The sequence below is a fragment of the Mixophyes fleayi genome, chromosome 1 (assembly GCF_038048845.1).
Source record: "Mixophyes fleayi isolate aMixFle1 chromosome 1, aMixFle1.hap1, whole genome shotgun sequence".
Classification (NCBI taxonomy): Eukaryota; Metazoa; Chordata; class Amphibia; order Anura; family Limnodynastidae; genus Mixophyes; species Mixophyes fleayi.
In genome coordinates this window covers 184,538,729-184,553,078 of record NC_134402.1, presented here as the reverse complement: position 1 = coordinate 184,553,078, position 14,350 = coordinate 184,538,729, and the positions used below count along the sequence as shown (strand labels likewise).

The following is a 14,350-nucleotide window of genomic DNA, read 5'->3' as shown; positions in this document are numbered from 1 at the left end:
TGGTGAGTTATTTGTTTTTTTTACCCTAACAGTATTTAAAATGCTTTTTTCTTTTTTTAAATGCTTTTTTCTTTTTAAAAGTGTATTTTTTGCTCTATTAGTTTGTAAAGGTTTGTTTTTTTTTAAAAAAAAAACGTTTTTTTATTTGCAAACACATTTTTGAAATAAACTGTATATTTTTAAATAGTTTTTTGCTGTAAATACATTGTATGCTTTTTCTAATACATCCAGATTCGCCAGGACCGCAGTTCAGTCCCAGTCCGAGACCTACACCTCCACCTTCAGTGAGAGATTCGGGCACAGACGAGCAAGCAGGTGCGTGATTTTTGTTTAGGAGAGATATAATGGAGTTAATTGATTTTCTGTGCAAATGTTGCTGTCAATGTTTTTTTTGTTTTTTTTTTATGGTTTGCAATGAGAACTTAGGGCTACATTTACTAAACTGAGATGTTGCCTATAGCAACCAATCAGAATCTACCTTTACTTTATGTATTGCATTCAACAAAATGACAGCTACAATCTGATTGGTTGCTATAGGCAACATCTCCACTTTTGCAACCACGCAGTTTACTCAAAATATCCCAGCCTGTACTACACAGAGGGAGTACTAAAATAGTATTAGCAGCATTTGGCTGACTAAATCCTCATATTTGTAGGTTAAAAATACTTTGCTTTTTTACCCCCCTTAGCCATACATAGTCCAAATGATAATGTGTATTCAAAAGATAAAAAGTGCATCCTGAAGCAGGTAGCATAGGACAAGAAATCAGGAATGCAAACATTGTGAAACAATCTGTAGTTGCTAAAGATCATTCTTTCCTATACAGTGTTCAGAATGCAATTTAAAAACATATTATATCCTATATACTTACCGTCATTATTCATACACAGGGCCCTCTTCATACCAGGCACCTCAGGCGGAGTCCCTGCAAATGTCCCCTGAGCCAGATGAGTAAACCATAATCACCCTGGAAACAGTGGATGCCCCTGTGTCTGGCTTCCAGGATGTTGCACCTGGCCCTGTTGAAGCCCCAGCACACCAGCAACCTGCACCTCAAAGTATGGACCCAGCCAGAGAAATGGCGCTTTCTATTGGCGCTTTCCAGCAGCAGCAAACATTCTTCATGGAGAGCCAAACTCGCCACATGTCCCAAATTGCGGCCCAGTTGAGGCGGATACACCGCACAAATAGCCAAATCCCTGCTGCAATCAACCGTCTGGCTAATGCATGGGAACAATCAAATCAGCAGATGGCCCAAATGACTGGGGCTGTGGAGGCATTACATTCCTCTGTTCGCGAGGGGAATGCGAACGTGACCCGGCTGGCAGGGCAACTACAGCAGGAACTCATTGCCCGCTTGCCTGCACCTTTTTCATCGGCCACCACCAGTACCGCTAGTACGCCAAGCAGATCAGCACAGAGTACTCCGACAAGGAGAGGTGCTCGCACCAGGGGTGGGCGAGGGAGAGGAGAGAGTGGGGCAAGACATAGCGATATGCCAGCAAAAAGGCGTCGCTAGCGCTAAAACAATCTTATTACCTAATGTTTTGTTCAGTTTGTGTAAGAATTATACTTTATTATTTATTGTGTTGTACTGCAATAAACGCAGTTAAATTTCTATGGTGTTAAATTTCTATGGTGTCAGTGTTTCTTTTCTGCTATTTAAACCAGAGTATACTGATGTTTAAAAAAACTATGCACTCAAATCACTTACACATTGACCTCTGACTGTCACTTTCCAGGGATGTTCATATTTACCACATGAGGAGTACATACTATCCTCTTTTTAAAGGTTCCAATGTACAAAACAATTTAAATAAAAAAAAACATTGCACTCACATCAAACACATTTTAGAGCAATAAATGTTTTTCCTATTCTGCACTTACATGTGAAGTAGTTCGTAATGAGACGGACTCTAATCTGCCTTCTGCCCTCTGTGCTCTGCACATCACCAGATGTGACACGGTCCCCTTCTTCTTCACTGTCTACTGCAATAATCGGTGGGGTAAGTTGATGTAATGCTAGATTATGTATCAAACAGCCAGCCAGGATAATATCAGACCCCTTTTCAGGTGCATACATAGCCACCCAACCAGATTATTCTAGTAACCTGAACCTAGTTTACAAAAGTACAAAGGTACGCTATAACACACCTCTACTAGTGGGTATGTGCCTCATTGAATTTGTGCTGTGCAGATGTGTGAGGATGCAGCAGAGGAGTCATCAGCCAGAAACCCATTCTTTATTGAGCACATTTAGAATTGCTTTAACACTTTGTTAAGGGATTTGTTGCAATATTAAAATAAAAAACAACAAATGTGGCAATCAGTAAATAAATTGCATGGTGGGAAAACACAAGAGAAAAAAAAAACAAAAAAACACTGCAATTACAAGACACTGGCCTTTTAACATATACAATCCCAAAGGAACAAACTTTGTACATGAAATGGCCCTTTCCCTTCTGTTCTGATTGACCAAATACCTCAAACAGCACACTGTTTGAACAATCTCGCCGCTCACAAGCAGCGTTTTCATTTTGGTCTTTTGAATGGCGGTTTTCCGGTGGCTTTATAAACCCTCTAATAGTAAATCCAGCTGTTTGTATGTAGAACATTGTTGAAACCGTCACGGCGCTTTATACAGAGGCGGGTTTGAAAACATCATTTCTGGCCGCTTGGACGGCGGGTTTAGCCTTAGTAAATCCGGCGATGGCGGGTTTACAAACACGCTTGATAGTAAATCTAGCCCTTAGTGTTTAAAGGGGTGGGATAGAGAAAAATAAAAAAAATTACTCTTGAAAGACAAATTAACAATAGACCATTGACACACTCTTTGTTTTAGGCTGCAGTGACTCATGATAATTTGTTTGGCTGAGAATCATTATCCAAAAGTGAAGTATGTACATACTTTGCTCCAAAATATCGTTTTATGTATTTCAGAGAAAATATGAGCCACTAAGAGTAAATTTTTCATTTCTCTATCATAAGTTAGGAAAGTCCATTGCAAAGGTATGTAGTTATGGTGATACCGAGTTCTTAGTGAACAAATGACGGACGACACTGGATTGCACGGTTGATTTAAGACCCCCTAGTCAAGTATGGGGAGGGGTCATAGTTTAGCAAATAGCTAAGGTGATTAGTGGAATGAATTCAGCCATTTCCCCATAGAATCCAATCCAGCTGTCATTTTTGCTGAAAAATCTCCCTTTCTGCAGGTATGTTTGTTTTCAAACCCTTGTATTCAAAGCTTTGTATTCCTATTATTCATTGCTTTCTTATTTCTCATTCTTTACATCTATGCTAGTATCTCTCTTTCTCTCTCTCTCTCTGCTCTGGTAGAGATAAAAACAGACACAGTCTCATCAATGGGGCTAAGACATATTTTTTTATTTTTTTACATAAGACAAATTCAGGGATACACACACTAGATTGACATGAGTTACAGAAACAGTCAGGGGTTTTGTTTTCATGTGTATATAAACTACTGATTTTAAGCAGAAAGGTTCTGTTGTGGAAATACGATTCATGTTTTATAGATTGCATATCTGTTTTATTTTTTTTGTTTTTGTGGTTCGTGCCTCCTGTACAAAAATGTGCCTTTATATGGATGCACAAAGGGTGGAGACAGGAGATTGCTAGAGGATAGGCATACAGATATGCATCTCTGTGTAGAACATTGGAGTAGGATTTTTACCACAAGATACAATATAATGTGAAACCCTAGAAAATGTAGAATTTTCGTGTTTTATATTTTTCACTGTTAGACAGACATGTACTGGGTACTGTTATATCTGAAGAAAGTGTTATAGAAATAGACCCCTTTGTCTTTTTCACTTAGTCAAGCAGCTGAATGTGAGGTACTGAGAAGGGCATGTGAGTTGGCAGAGGGAAAATCGATTGATATACATTGGCCTTCAGCATTTTTCTAGTCTAGGGGGCGATGTTGAGTTGACTGAAAAATCTTTTTATAGCAATACCAGCACATGAGTAGGACACTACATAGAGGACTTTATACAGTGACACAGTTACCAACTAAAGTAGCTGCTAGTGAAGTCCACACTTACACACACGACTATACATGGCTGTCACACCAGGGCGAACATAGCTGTCAAATGGACAGGGTTTTTATGTGACAGCTAACAAATCTATGCTTTGTTTTGTTTTTCGTGATATTGTTTTAGTTTTAAAATATGAACACACACACACACACATGCACACATACACATATTGGTTAATATATGAAGATTTGGGTTACCTGAAGAATTTCCCCAGGTTAAACAAATCCACCTCATCCAATTACCACCATGCAGGATCCTCAAGTATACTCTATTCAATTCAGGGGTAAAGGAAAATTTGGAAACCTTGGAGCTTGGAGAAAGTGCGAGGGGCTATTGTCTGAGTAGCATTACATCCGTAAGTATGTTGACCCCATAGTTAAAAAAAAGAGGTACACCCAGCGATGCCAGTCCAGTAATATTCGGACTTGAGCATCCTTGAGAATGATTATAATTCTTGGGAGGATAAGGTTTTAGACCAAACAAAGTGCTGGGCGTGCCCTCACGTGCCTCAGTGATTATATCAAGTAGGACTAGTTCTCTTTCCACTAAATATTCTTGAGGTACCCAAATTATGGGTGAGAGGTCACTAGGGGAAAAGTACAACACCTAGGTCCCTTAGTATGGAGTCTCCCAATATTAAACCTGAGTATTGGGAGACTGGGAAGAACGAACAGACAATAGCCCGCCCACAAGTGTTGATGAAAAGAACTGATGACATTATTAGAAATGTGTATATTAACGCAAGCTGAAGGAGATTGTATATGGCATTTATTGATAGACATAGGATGATGCTATTGATGAACATGAAGTGTTTAAATGTATTCTGAGCTTAAAGACATGCGTTGAACAAATTAACCTGTTAAACTTGAAGAACTGTAGTAGAGTATTCTGTATAACTGATACATGTTCTATTGTACTTTGTACCTTTCCAAATAATGTATTTTGCACCCTTTTATTGCACCCTTGAAGGGCATACAAAAGGTTATCTCCAAGCTCCAGAAGTGTACTGTCAATAGTAAAAGAAGAAATCATTTTGAGGATTAAGACTCTCTCTTATGATAACTTGTTTAGAGCTACAAACAGCATGGTCATACCCCAAGGGGGACTTGCATTACATAGCAATGAAACGTGGTACTGAGATCCTGCATATAATATCTTTAAGGTGATAGTTTATTATACTATCAAAGGGTGGACTGTCGAAGTCGTATAATTGGATGAACCAAAGTATATTGGTTAATATTGTTTTGCCGTGCGATTGCGATCCGTAACGCATGGCATGGTGCGATCGCACGGTAAAATGCGCACGCACACACACGCACTATAACATTTAGTTTCACATATATATTTATAGATTACATTCCAAAGTGATTTATGAGCAGATAGTATCTGGTTTATTATTAGTTTATATAATATGATTATGATTTAGTGTTATTTATGTTTCAGGTTATAGGAAATGTGTCATGTCTGATATCATACTAATCCCCTATTCATCAGCAGCTGTCCGGTTCCATCGCCGAAGAGATGGCATATTGCATACTCTAGTTATTGATGTTAGGGAATAAATAGCCAGATTGATATCAGAATGTGAAATGCTAATGAACTCATTGTAACTGGAGCACATCCCCTGGAGAGACAACCCCCACCTTTGGATTCCTTAGTCTGAACTAGCCTATGACCTGATTACCCTGGACCCGCCCGAGGTCTGGACCTATGGAAGCAAGCCACGTCATTTGCATTGTTCTCTGTAACACTGAATGTGTATATATGATCATAGCTGCGCTCCCAGTATTCAGTCATGTTCTGACCACAGTATTCTAAGCAGATATACTGTTAACTGGGACCCGTGGAAGCGCAGCGAAGCTCATGCAAAGTGCAGCGGTATGTATGTATCTTTTGGTATTGCCTGTACTGTACTGTATTATATTACAATCATGTATTGAATTGTTAACTTTTTACATCTGATAAAATAAATCACTTTGTCAGTTAGAAACACAATACAATCGCTTGGGCAATGCTTATTTGAAAACGATAGAATTACTTTAATATATGTAACATTGATAAAAAGGTTCTTCCAAATATGCTTCAATATTTCAAGAGAAAAAATATGTCCAGAGTGCTGAGTGATAGTAACATGTTCAAGCTAATGTGTATTTAGTCTAATGCTGGGACATGTAGTTCCACAGCAGTAGGCTGGAATATAACAGTTAATTTTTCTATCTCTGTATGTGAGTTTTATCTCCGTCTTACTACGTGTGAGGGAGATCCGTGTTTGTCTGTCTTGATTGTTTTACAAGAGACATGTTTCAAGGTTGAAAAAGCTGTACAGTTGTAAATGTAATGCTTTTGAAGAGATGCAAAAGAAGTTTTAAAATCTTTGGTCCGTCACAAGACTGTAAATAATGTACATTATTACTATTATTACTGGTGTCAGAACAAAGTTGGCTGGGGTCCAACAGGTCGTTTTCTGTATTTAAACAAAGTAATTTTGTTTCTGAAGTTGAGAAAAATAGCTTTCTCTTTAATGAAGTTGAGAATTGTGGGAGTGAGCTTTACATGCAGAGATATATTACAAGCTGTTTTTATCTGTGTTAAAATGGCGCTGATGAATGTTCTCAGAAATCAGGAGGGTTTGTTATGCCCATAAAGAAATGTTACAAGATAAAATGTCATCTGTGAGCAAGAATTGTGAATATATATTTGTACTTTAAACATGGAAATCACAGAATCTGGAAATATGTGTGAATATTTGGTAAAGGGGGAGTTTGTTGAGAAAATGTTTAGTGATTTACAGACACAATGTGTGGTGTCTAACGAGAGTACTCTGATTTATGAGACAATGTTGCTTTTAAAATGACTGAATGCTTATAAAGTTTTCCGGAGGCTGCTGGTGATGAATGATTGTTCCTTCTTGAATTTCAATGGAGTCATTCAAGGAGGTTGTAATAAGTGAAGAAAGGAGTGTCTTTGAACACTCGCCCAGGTCTCGTCACTTTGACATTCCCTGTTTGTGAGATTAGGGACTGCCCCTTTGAGGAAATCAGTTTTTCATTGCATGAAACGCATAGCGTCACAGTTAAGCTACAAAGAGAAACTTTTAAACAAGTGTCGTATTAGCAGCTGTTCAATGTGAATTAATAACAGGTACTGTAATTCCTAGTGAATAAATGTTAATCTCTATGCAAAAGTTTTTTTCTTCACAGAAGCTCTCCAGCTACAAAGCACCCTTTCAATCCAGATTGCATTGATCCAACTTCCAATGAAATATGTTTTGGTCTACAGCCACAACAAACATAAGTATAAACTAATGAAGGATTTAAAGAACGTAGATTCAGCTGAGTAATGATTACCTTGTTTTGGAAAGAGATATTAGAGTTTATGGGCTATTCGCATAGCAAATGCATGAACTAGGTGGTTTTTCTGTATGTCGAAGAAGGTGAGAAGATGTTTTAAAAGGGAAAAGGAGAAATGGACTAACATAGTTGAATATGAAATAGTGTTTAGGTTTATTTTTGGTTGTTTTTTTTAAACAAATTTTATATCAGATGGTTTGAAAGAAAGTAATGCAATGTAATGTCAAATTATGGTAGATAACAAAGGTTTTTATTCTTTTATCCTCATAATAGTTTTGAGTCAATCAGTATTGTAAACATATTCACTGCCCTTATTTACTGTGCTATAATCATCATATACTGTAAATACCTCTTTGTATCATGGGTATGGTAATGCATTGATGGGAATTGATGGGAATTCAATGTTTGTACATAAATGAAAAAGACTTTATGAGCTATTATCTGTGCGCCTGCAATAGCACTTCTGGATGATAGCAAGTCATTTATACTCTCCTCTGAGCAGAGCCAAATGTTTAACTAATTTTAAGTTGAAGTAACTTCAGTGCCAGCACTGACTTTGCCAGATTACGGCAAGCTTTTCACATTATTTTGTTATAAAGTAAGTGCACATGCACAAGGAGTACTGACACAAATACATGGTCGGAAGCTAAGGTCACTTGCATACTACTCTGCACAATTAGACCCAGTCATACGAGCAATGGCTGCAGCGGCCATTGTGTTTGGAAAAAGTAAAGATATTGTGCTAGAGCACCCAGTAACCCTAATGGTGCCACATGCGGCAATAGAAATTTTAAATCAAGCACAAACAAAACACTTCTCAGCAGCCAGACTAAGTAGCACTGCTAACTCCCTGTAACGTTACACTTAAGTGGTGCACAATGTTAAAACCTGCTGTTTTATTGCAGCAAGTTTCAAATGATGGGAGAAGTACCTGTATATATCGGGGTTCCCCATGGGATTTGGGGGAATCCCATCCCAGTTTGAACAGGAAGAAAAAAATGCAAACACAAAATTTTTCTGAATATGATTGTGTAGAACTAATGAGACAAGGATCTTTGGTTTTATCTGACATAGATACACTGCTACCAAATGCAGACATCTTACTCTACCACATAGATTGTGTTTCTTATACAGGGTGTGCTGTAACCACACACACAGAAAGAGTGATTCAACAGAATCTACCGAGTCACATGTCAGCACAAGAAGCTGAATTAAAGGCCCTGACACTTGCATGCATATATGCAAAAGGAGAAAGAGTTTGGGATGTGTGGAGCGCCTTAATGGTACTCTGCAATTGAAAATGCAGAATATAATGGGTGAAACAGGTCTGCCATGGATCTCATGTTTACCTATGGCCCTGCACTGAGTAAGAAACACTGCTAGGAAAGACACAGGTTTAGCACCAATTCAGATACTGTTTGGCACAGCACACAGAACAGGCTGTTACTTTCCAACTACAGCATGTACATGGTGATTTGTTGAACTATGTTGCTTTATTATAGAAACAACTAACTGAAATACATGGTCAAGTGATTTCTTCCATTCCACGCCCTAATTTTGATGCAGGTATCCATAAACTGCAACCAGGGGACTGGGTGGTCGTGAAAAAGCACATCAGAAAGAGTCTTGAACCCAGATACAAGAGTCCTCTCCAGGTCTTATTGACGACTCCCATGGTTGTGGAAGTACAGGGAAATGACTGCTGAATACACGCATCCCACTGCAAGATCTTCAGACAAGGGGAGTCTGACTAAAATGTATTTTACAAGTTTTTTAAAGGTCCAAGGGAGACCAGAGAGTGGTGTTCATTGATATTAGCAGAAGGAATATTGATCGCACATTATGTTCCTTTGCTGTAGGCTGTAGATGTGTACTAGTCTAGAAAGGAAAGCTAGGTCTGGAAGAACTAGACTCATGCCAATAGTAATGTAGAGATCATTATACATAATGAGAAAAATTCTAATATGAAAGTTTAACCCAACCAAATAAGAAAAGAGCAACCCATGACTGTAGGGGTTTACACCCAATACAGAAATGTATTTATGAGTATTGTGGCCCAACACTTTATTACATTTACACAACACAATAGGTTAATATTGGACTACCTGACAGCTTAGTCTGGAGGGTACTGCCTAACCTACATATGTAAATTGAAGCCCAGGGTTGCACCGTTTTAACTAGTGACGCAGATGATCCAGAGAAAATGTTTGATGAACACTTACAAAAAAATAAGACATGAAATATACATTTTTAAAGGAGCACACTGGAGATGCTTATCTAGAAGGATAGTTTTCATGGCTGTACCTGGCCGATTGTTTCAAGGGTATAGCAGGATGGTTATCAGGTTTTATACATGTTGTACTTCAAGGACTGTTACTAATCCTTATTATAATATATATATACTATAAAAACTGATGATGTGGCTTATTAGCAAGTGTATTAAAGCTAAGTGTTTCTCTTCCAGAAAAACTAAAGTTACCACATCTGTCTTAATCGCTGTACTGTACACCCCATCTAATGAGTGTGAACCTTGTGGAACTCTCAGTACTACTGCCAGCTGTGATCAGTGCAGAAACCAAGAACCTTTTCCTTGGAATCCACATGCTCGTTACTGAAGTTTATCCTTATGAAGATATACAGTACAATGGACAATCCTTTCTATTGTGAAATAAGTGACATATAGCACTTGCCGAGTGCACTGTGTATTTTCTCCCTCCCTTTCCCTTTTTCCTTCCTTAAAAAAAATCCATAGTTAGAAGACAAAAAGGAAGCACAAGAGGCCCCTTGAGCCTCTCATGTTCACTGATATATGTGAAGATCTGACATCAGGACATGTGTCGGGTGCAAGACGGTTGTCGACTCATTGACCATCTATCAGATAGAAGAGGGATCATGGACTTGCTATTGGTGGGGGATGGGTTGTTCTATGTATCCAGTTTTAGGCAATCCTATTCATATGTTCTGTTAGAAGGGTGTATGCGTATAAGCACCCATTAAAAGCGACAGCAAGAATGTGATCTCTGATAGGTAGTGTTAGGGCAAATAATAAATAAAAAGATGGGAAATGTGAAATGTGATTTAGCTAAGCTGACGCCATCTTGTTGCCTTATAGCCATTTTGTTCTGTTATAGCTTAAATACAATTAGATGCACCTGTTTTGTAGGAGTAATTCGTTATTTGCAAGGCTATGCTTATAACCTTGGACATACCAGACAGGAGATAAGCCAGCCTCCCCCCCACCCCCCGGGGAGTTCTAGTGTGGATAAGGAGAGAGTATACTAACATCTGTGTGAAGGGAACATGAGTGGTTAAAACCTTTTGGGGCATAGTTTTCTGTAATACGTGATTTTTGCTATACAGAACGGAACTTGTAACTAATAAAGCAGAGTTTATTTGTACACTCACACCATGCAGTGTATTTAATTCTCTCCAGCTGATGAGCTCATAACTGATAATCTGACACTTACAGGTGAACAATCTGATATAGATTCGACAATGAGGTTTTGAAAATAAGGGACATAGAGAGGGGCTGGATGGATGCTGCAAGCTGGGTAGACTGTGGTGGAGGTTGAGACCTCTCTAGGTGGTAACTAACATCTGGTAGTCTCTTGAATCATTGCTATCTATCCTGTCCTTTCACTATTAGATTTTGTGGAAATCGTTGATTTGGTGACGGGGTGTAGTGCAGAGAATTGTGTTAGAGGATGTCATGTTTCTTTGATGTATATAATTCTCATTTGTGAAGTGATGCAGTAGCTTTTGTGCAGGGATTGGAATAGAATTGGGTGTTATTATAATGTGAAGTTTCATTCCTATTGGTCCATTTTATCCCTTGATGTTGTATATAGTCTATTTTGTTTTGGACAAAGTGATTTGGGATTTATTTTTGTTGAAATAATAATTAAAAAAAATATCAATCCTTGCAAAATTACGGCTACTTGTTCAAAATAATGAAATTGCTGTCTGTGCCCACTTTGTCACATGATTTCATGCCCAAAACAGCGTTGGGCCAGGCAAATGACAGGTGTTTTATATGTAAATGACCACCCTGTGTTGATTCTCACTGTCAAATTGGTGGCCCATCGGCATTGAGTAGTGCTTGTGAGCTCTTGACTTCCATACCGTTGTTTGCTGTCTACCCAGAATTGATGGAGCCTCCTGCGGATCCTCCCTGGGAGAGTCCCCTGGCTGTTGGGCCTAGTCCAGGCCTATTCACAGAAACACCAGTGAGTACCAGCAGCCAGGGAGTAAGGCCTGGAGATGAACCTGATTGTGGTTTCCCCACCCGGGGTAGGAAAAAGAGAGGTGATGGTGTTTCAGGGATTTCCAAGAAGACCCCCAAATCTGGGGAGGTAAAACCTGGAGGAAGCACTCAGCTTATGCACCAAAAGAAAAAGGGGGTTAAGGCCCCAGAAGATGATGCAGTGGCTAAAGGTACTAGTGCAATACTGTAGGGGACGGTGCAGTGTAAAGAGAAGGATAACATCACTTCTGAATCCACAATTTCAGCAGAGGATGCCTCTGAAATTGACACTGACTGTGAAAACAGTAAAGAGAATGGTTCTTCTGGTGACTGAGGTTATACCGTGGAATTGGAAAAAGTAATGAAAATGCTATCTGTGCCCATTTTGCCACCTGATTGCATGCCCAAAAGATTGTTGGGCCAGGCAAAAGACAGGTGTTTTATATGTAACTGACCATATAACTTAACTCTTTAACTCTTGCAAAACTGCAGCTACTTATTCAAAATGATAAAATATGGAGACTTTGCCCACTTTGCTCCCTGATTTCATGCCCATAACCTTGTTGGCTCAGGCTATTGCAGTTTGTATAAGGAACCCCCTTTAGTGTGTTAATCTGATGTGAAATCAATGATCCAAATTGATTTAATCCTTTAAAAATAAGCTTTTCTGAATAAGAAGCTGGAGCATGAATAAAAAGTGAATAAAAAGCTGGCCGAATAAGAAGCTAACTTCAGCCTCGTTTGTTAGCAGCAAATTTCCCTTGAATTATGTTAAAATGGTGGCAACTACAGACACTATAAAAAGGATGGCTATGAATTTGCACGTTGATATGAGAAAACGTAACGTTTACTCAATTGTCAATAAAGATTTAAAGAAAAAAAAATACTATAACTCTGACTTGGATCCACCCAGAAATATTTTCAACTAATCGGATCTTATAGTTAAACGAAGTCACACATAGCTCCACCTACCTGGAAGCTCCGCCCCATCCAGTTTCTCACTGGAACTGTTTGGGGATAATTTTTTTGTTTATGCCGCGCTTGGCCCCGCCCTTGTCAGTGACATCACAAACCGTACAAGCGCCCGGTTGTTGTTACAAGTCGCACAATCTGGCCCGGAGGGGGCGGAGCAAGGGTTCAGGTCGAACCGCACATATCACTATACCCCGTAACGGAATCGCCGCTACATCAGCTGGGAAATGGCGGCGGCTCCCTCCAGGCGCTCCCAGCAACAACAAGTGTCTGGAGCAGTGGGACAGCAGCAACCCACCCCATCCTCTTCTCCTCCGCCTGTCGCCTCGGCCTCCCCTCCGCTCTCCCCGGACATCACATCCCCTCCCCGTAGCCCGGACATGCCCCCAGCCTGCCAGCGCCACGGGCCAGACTCGCAGCCGGAGGGAGAAGCTGCTCCTTTACCGGCGTTCATGCCTAGGCCCCTCTCTCCACCGCCAGGGGAAGCCGCTGCCTTGTCTCCTAGCTCGTCCTCTCTACCTCCAGCACCGGCGCCCAGCTCCGGGAGCAGTAGCAGCTCCTCTTCCTCCAGCAACAGTATCTCCTCTGGCGGCAGCCCGGCCGAGAGCCCGGAAATCGTAACAGTGGGAGGCGGCGGCATAGGCCCCGGGGGTCCCCTGAGTGCGGTCAGCGGAGCGTTCCGTGAGCTGTTCGAGGCTTGTAGAAACGGAGATGTGTCACGGGTGCGGAGATTGCTGGAACCGGGAAATGTCAACGCCAAGGACATGGCTGGGAGGAAATCTACCCCGCTTCACTTCGCAGCAGGTGAGAGAGGTCCAGGAGCACTAACTTATGTATGTTGTCATGTAAGCAGCTAGCACACAGCTCTTATTACTGCATGTAGCAGCCCCTCCAATATGAGCCTTCCACACTAACTTGTTCTGCTGCCCAGCTTCATTTACTATTGCAGTTAATAATGCTGGGGTAACAAAGTCCAGGAGAATGTTAATAACCATACATATCATCATCATCATCATCATCATCATTTATTTATATAGCGCCTGTAAATTCGTTAGCGCTTTACAATTGGGAAATGCTAGACAAATACATATAAAAATGCAAGTGGCTATAAAGCCTTACATCAGTTGCATCTGTGCAGGTGACACTTTTAGTGGTATGTGAAAACAAATGCAAAATCAGGAAACCTGTCACAACATTAAAGTTTTCATAAAGTGCTAGTCTGTCCAGTTAGTAGGCAAGGTTAGATGTGCCTTAAAAGTGATAATGTTAAAGATTTGAGTCTGGATGTAATATCTTCAGCCTGCTTGTAAAAATATTAAGTGTATTTAGCTCTATAGAGAAAAAGTAACAATACACTGCATTTTCAATGCAGCAGACTTACATCCTTATAAGTCATTTTATAAACAGGAGTTACATGTCTAAAATACTAGGTCAATTACCAAAAACGTTTATACTATACTATGGGGCACATTTATCAATATTTGCAAAAAATGAAAAATAGTTTTCAATCTTTATCGCATTGATAAGGATTAAACTATTTCTCAATGTATTAAAAAACCAACACAGGAACGGCAGTTCCGATAAACTACTGTTCCCGTAAAAAAAAAAAAACCCTTGCTTGCCACTGCATCTTCGTAGTGCGATCCTGGGTCGCGTCTATGTTCCGCCTATCAAATCCTGTGCGCATGAGCCAATTGATGGACCTGGGTCATGTGACAGGGCTGCA

The 14,350-nt window shown here is 39.9% G+C and overlaps 1 protein-coding gene across 2 annotated transcripts in view; it reads left to right on the top strand.

Annotated features, from left to right (window-relative positions):
- The first annotated feature begins 12,648 nt into the window (after positions 1-12,648).
- Positions 12,649-14,350, top strand: part of TNKS (tankyrase) — a 177,046-nt gene continuing 175,344 nt past the window's right edge. For both annotated transcript variants that reach the window (XM_075204611.1, XM_075204610.1), the window contains exon 1: positions 12,649-13,428. In XM_075204611.1, coding sequence (XP_075060712.1) covers positions 12,852-13,428 — 577 coding nt within the window. In that variant the 5' untranslated portion in view covers positions 12,649-12,851. The remainder of the gene's footprint in view (positions 13,429-14,350) is intronic.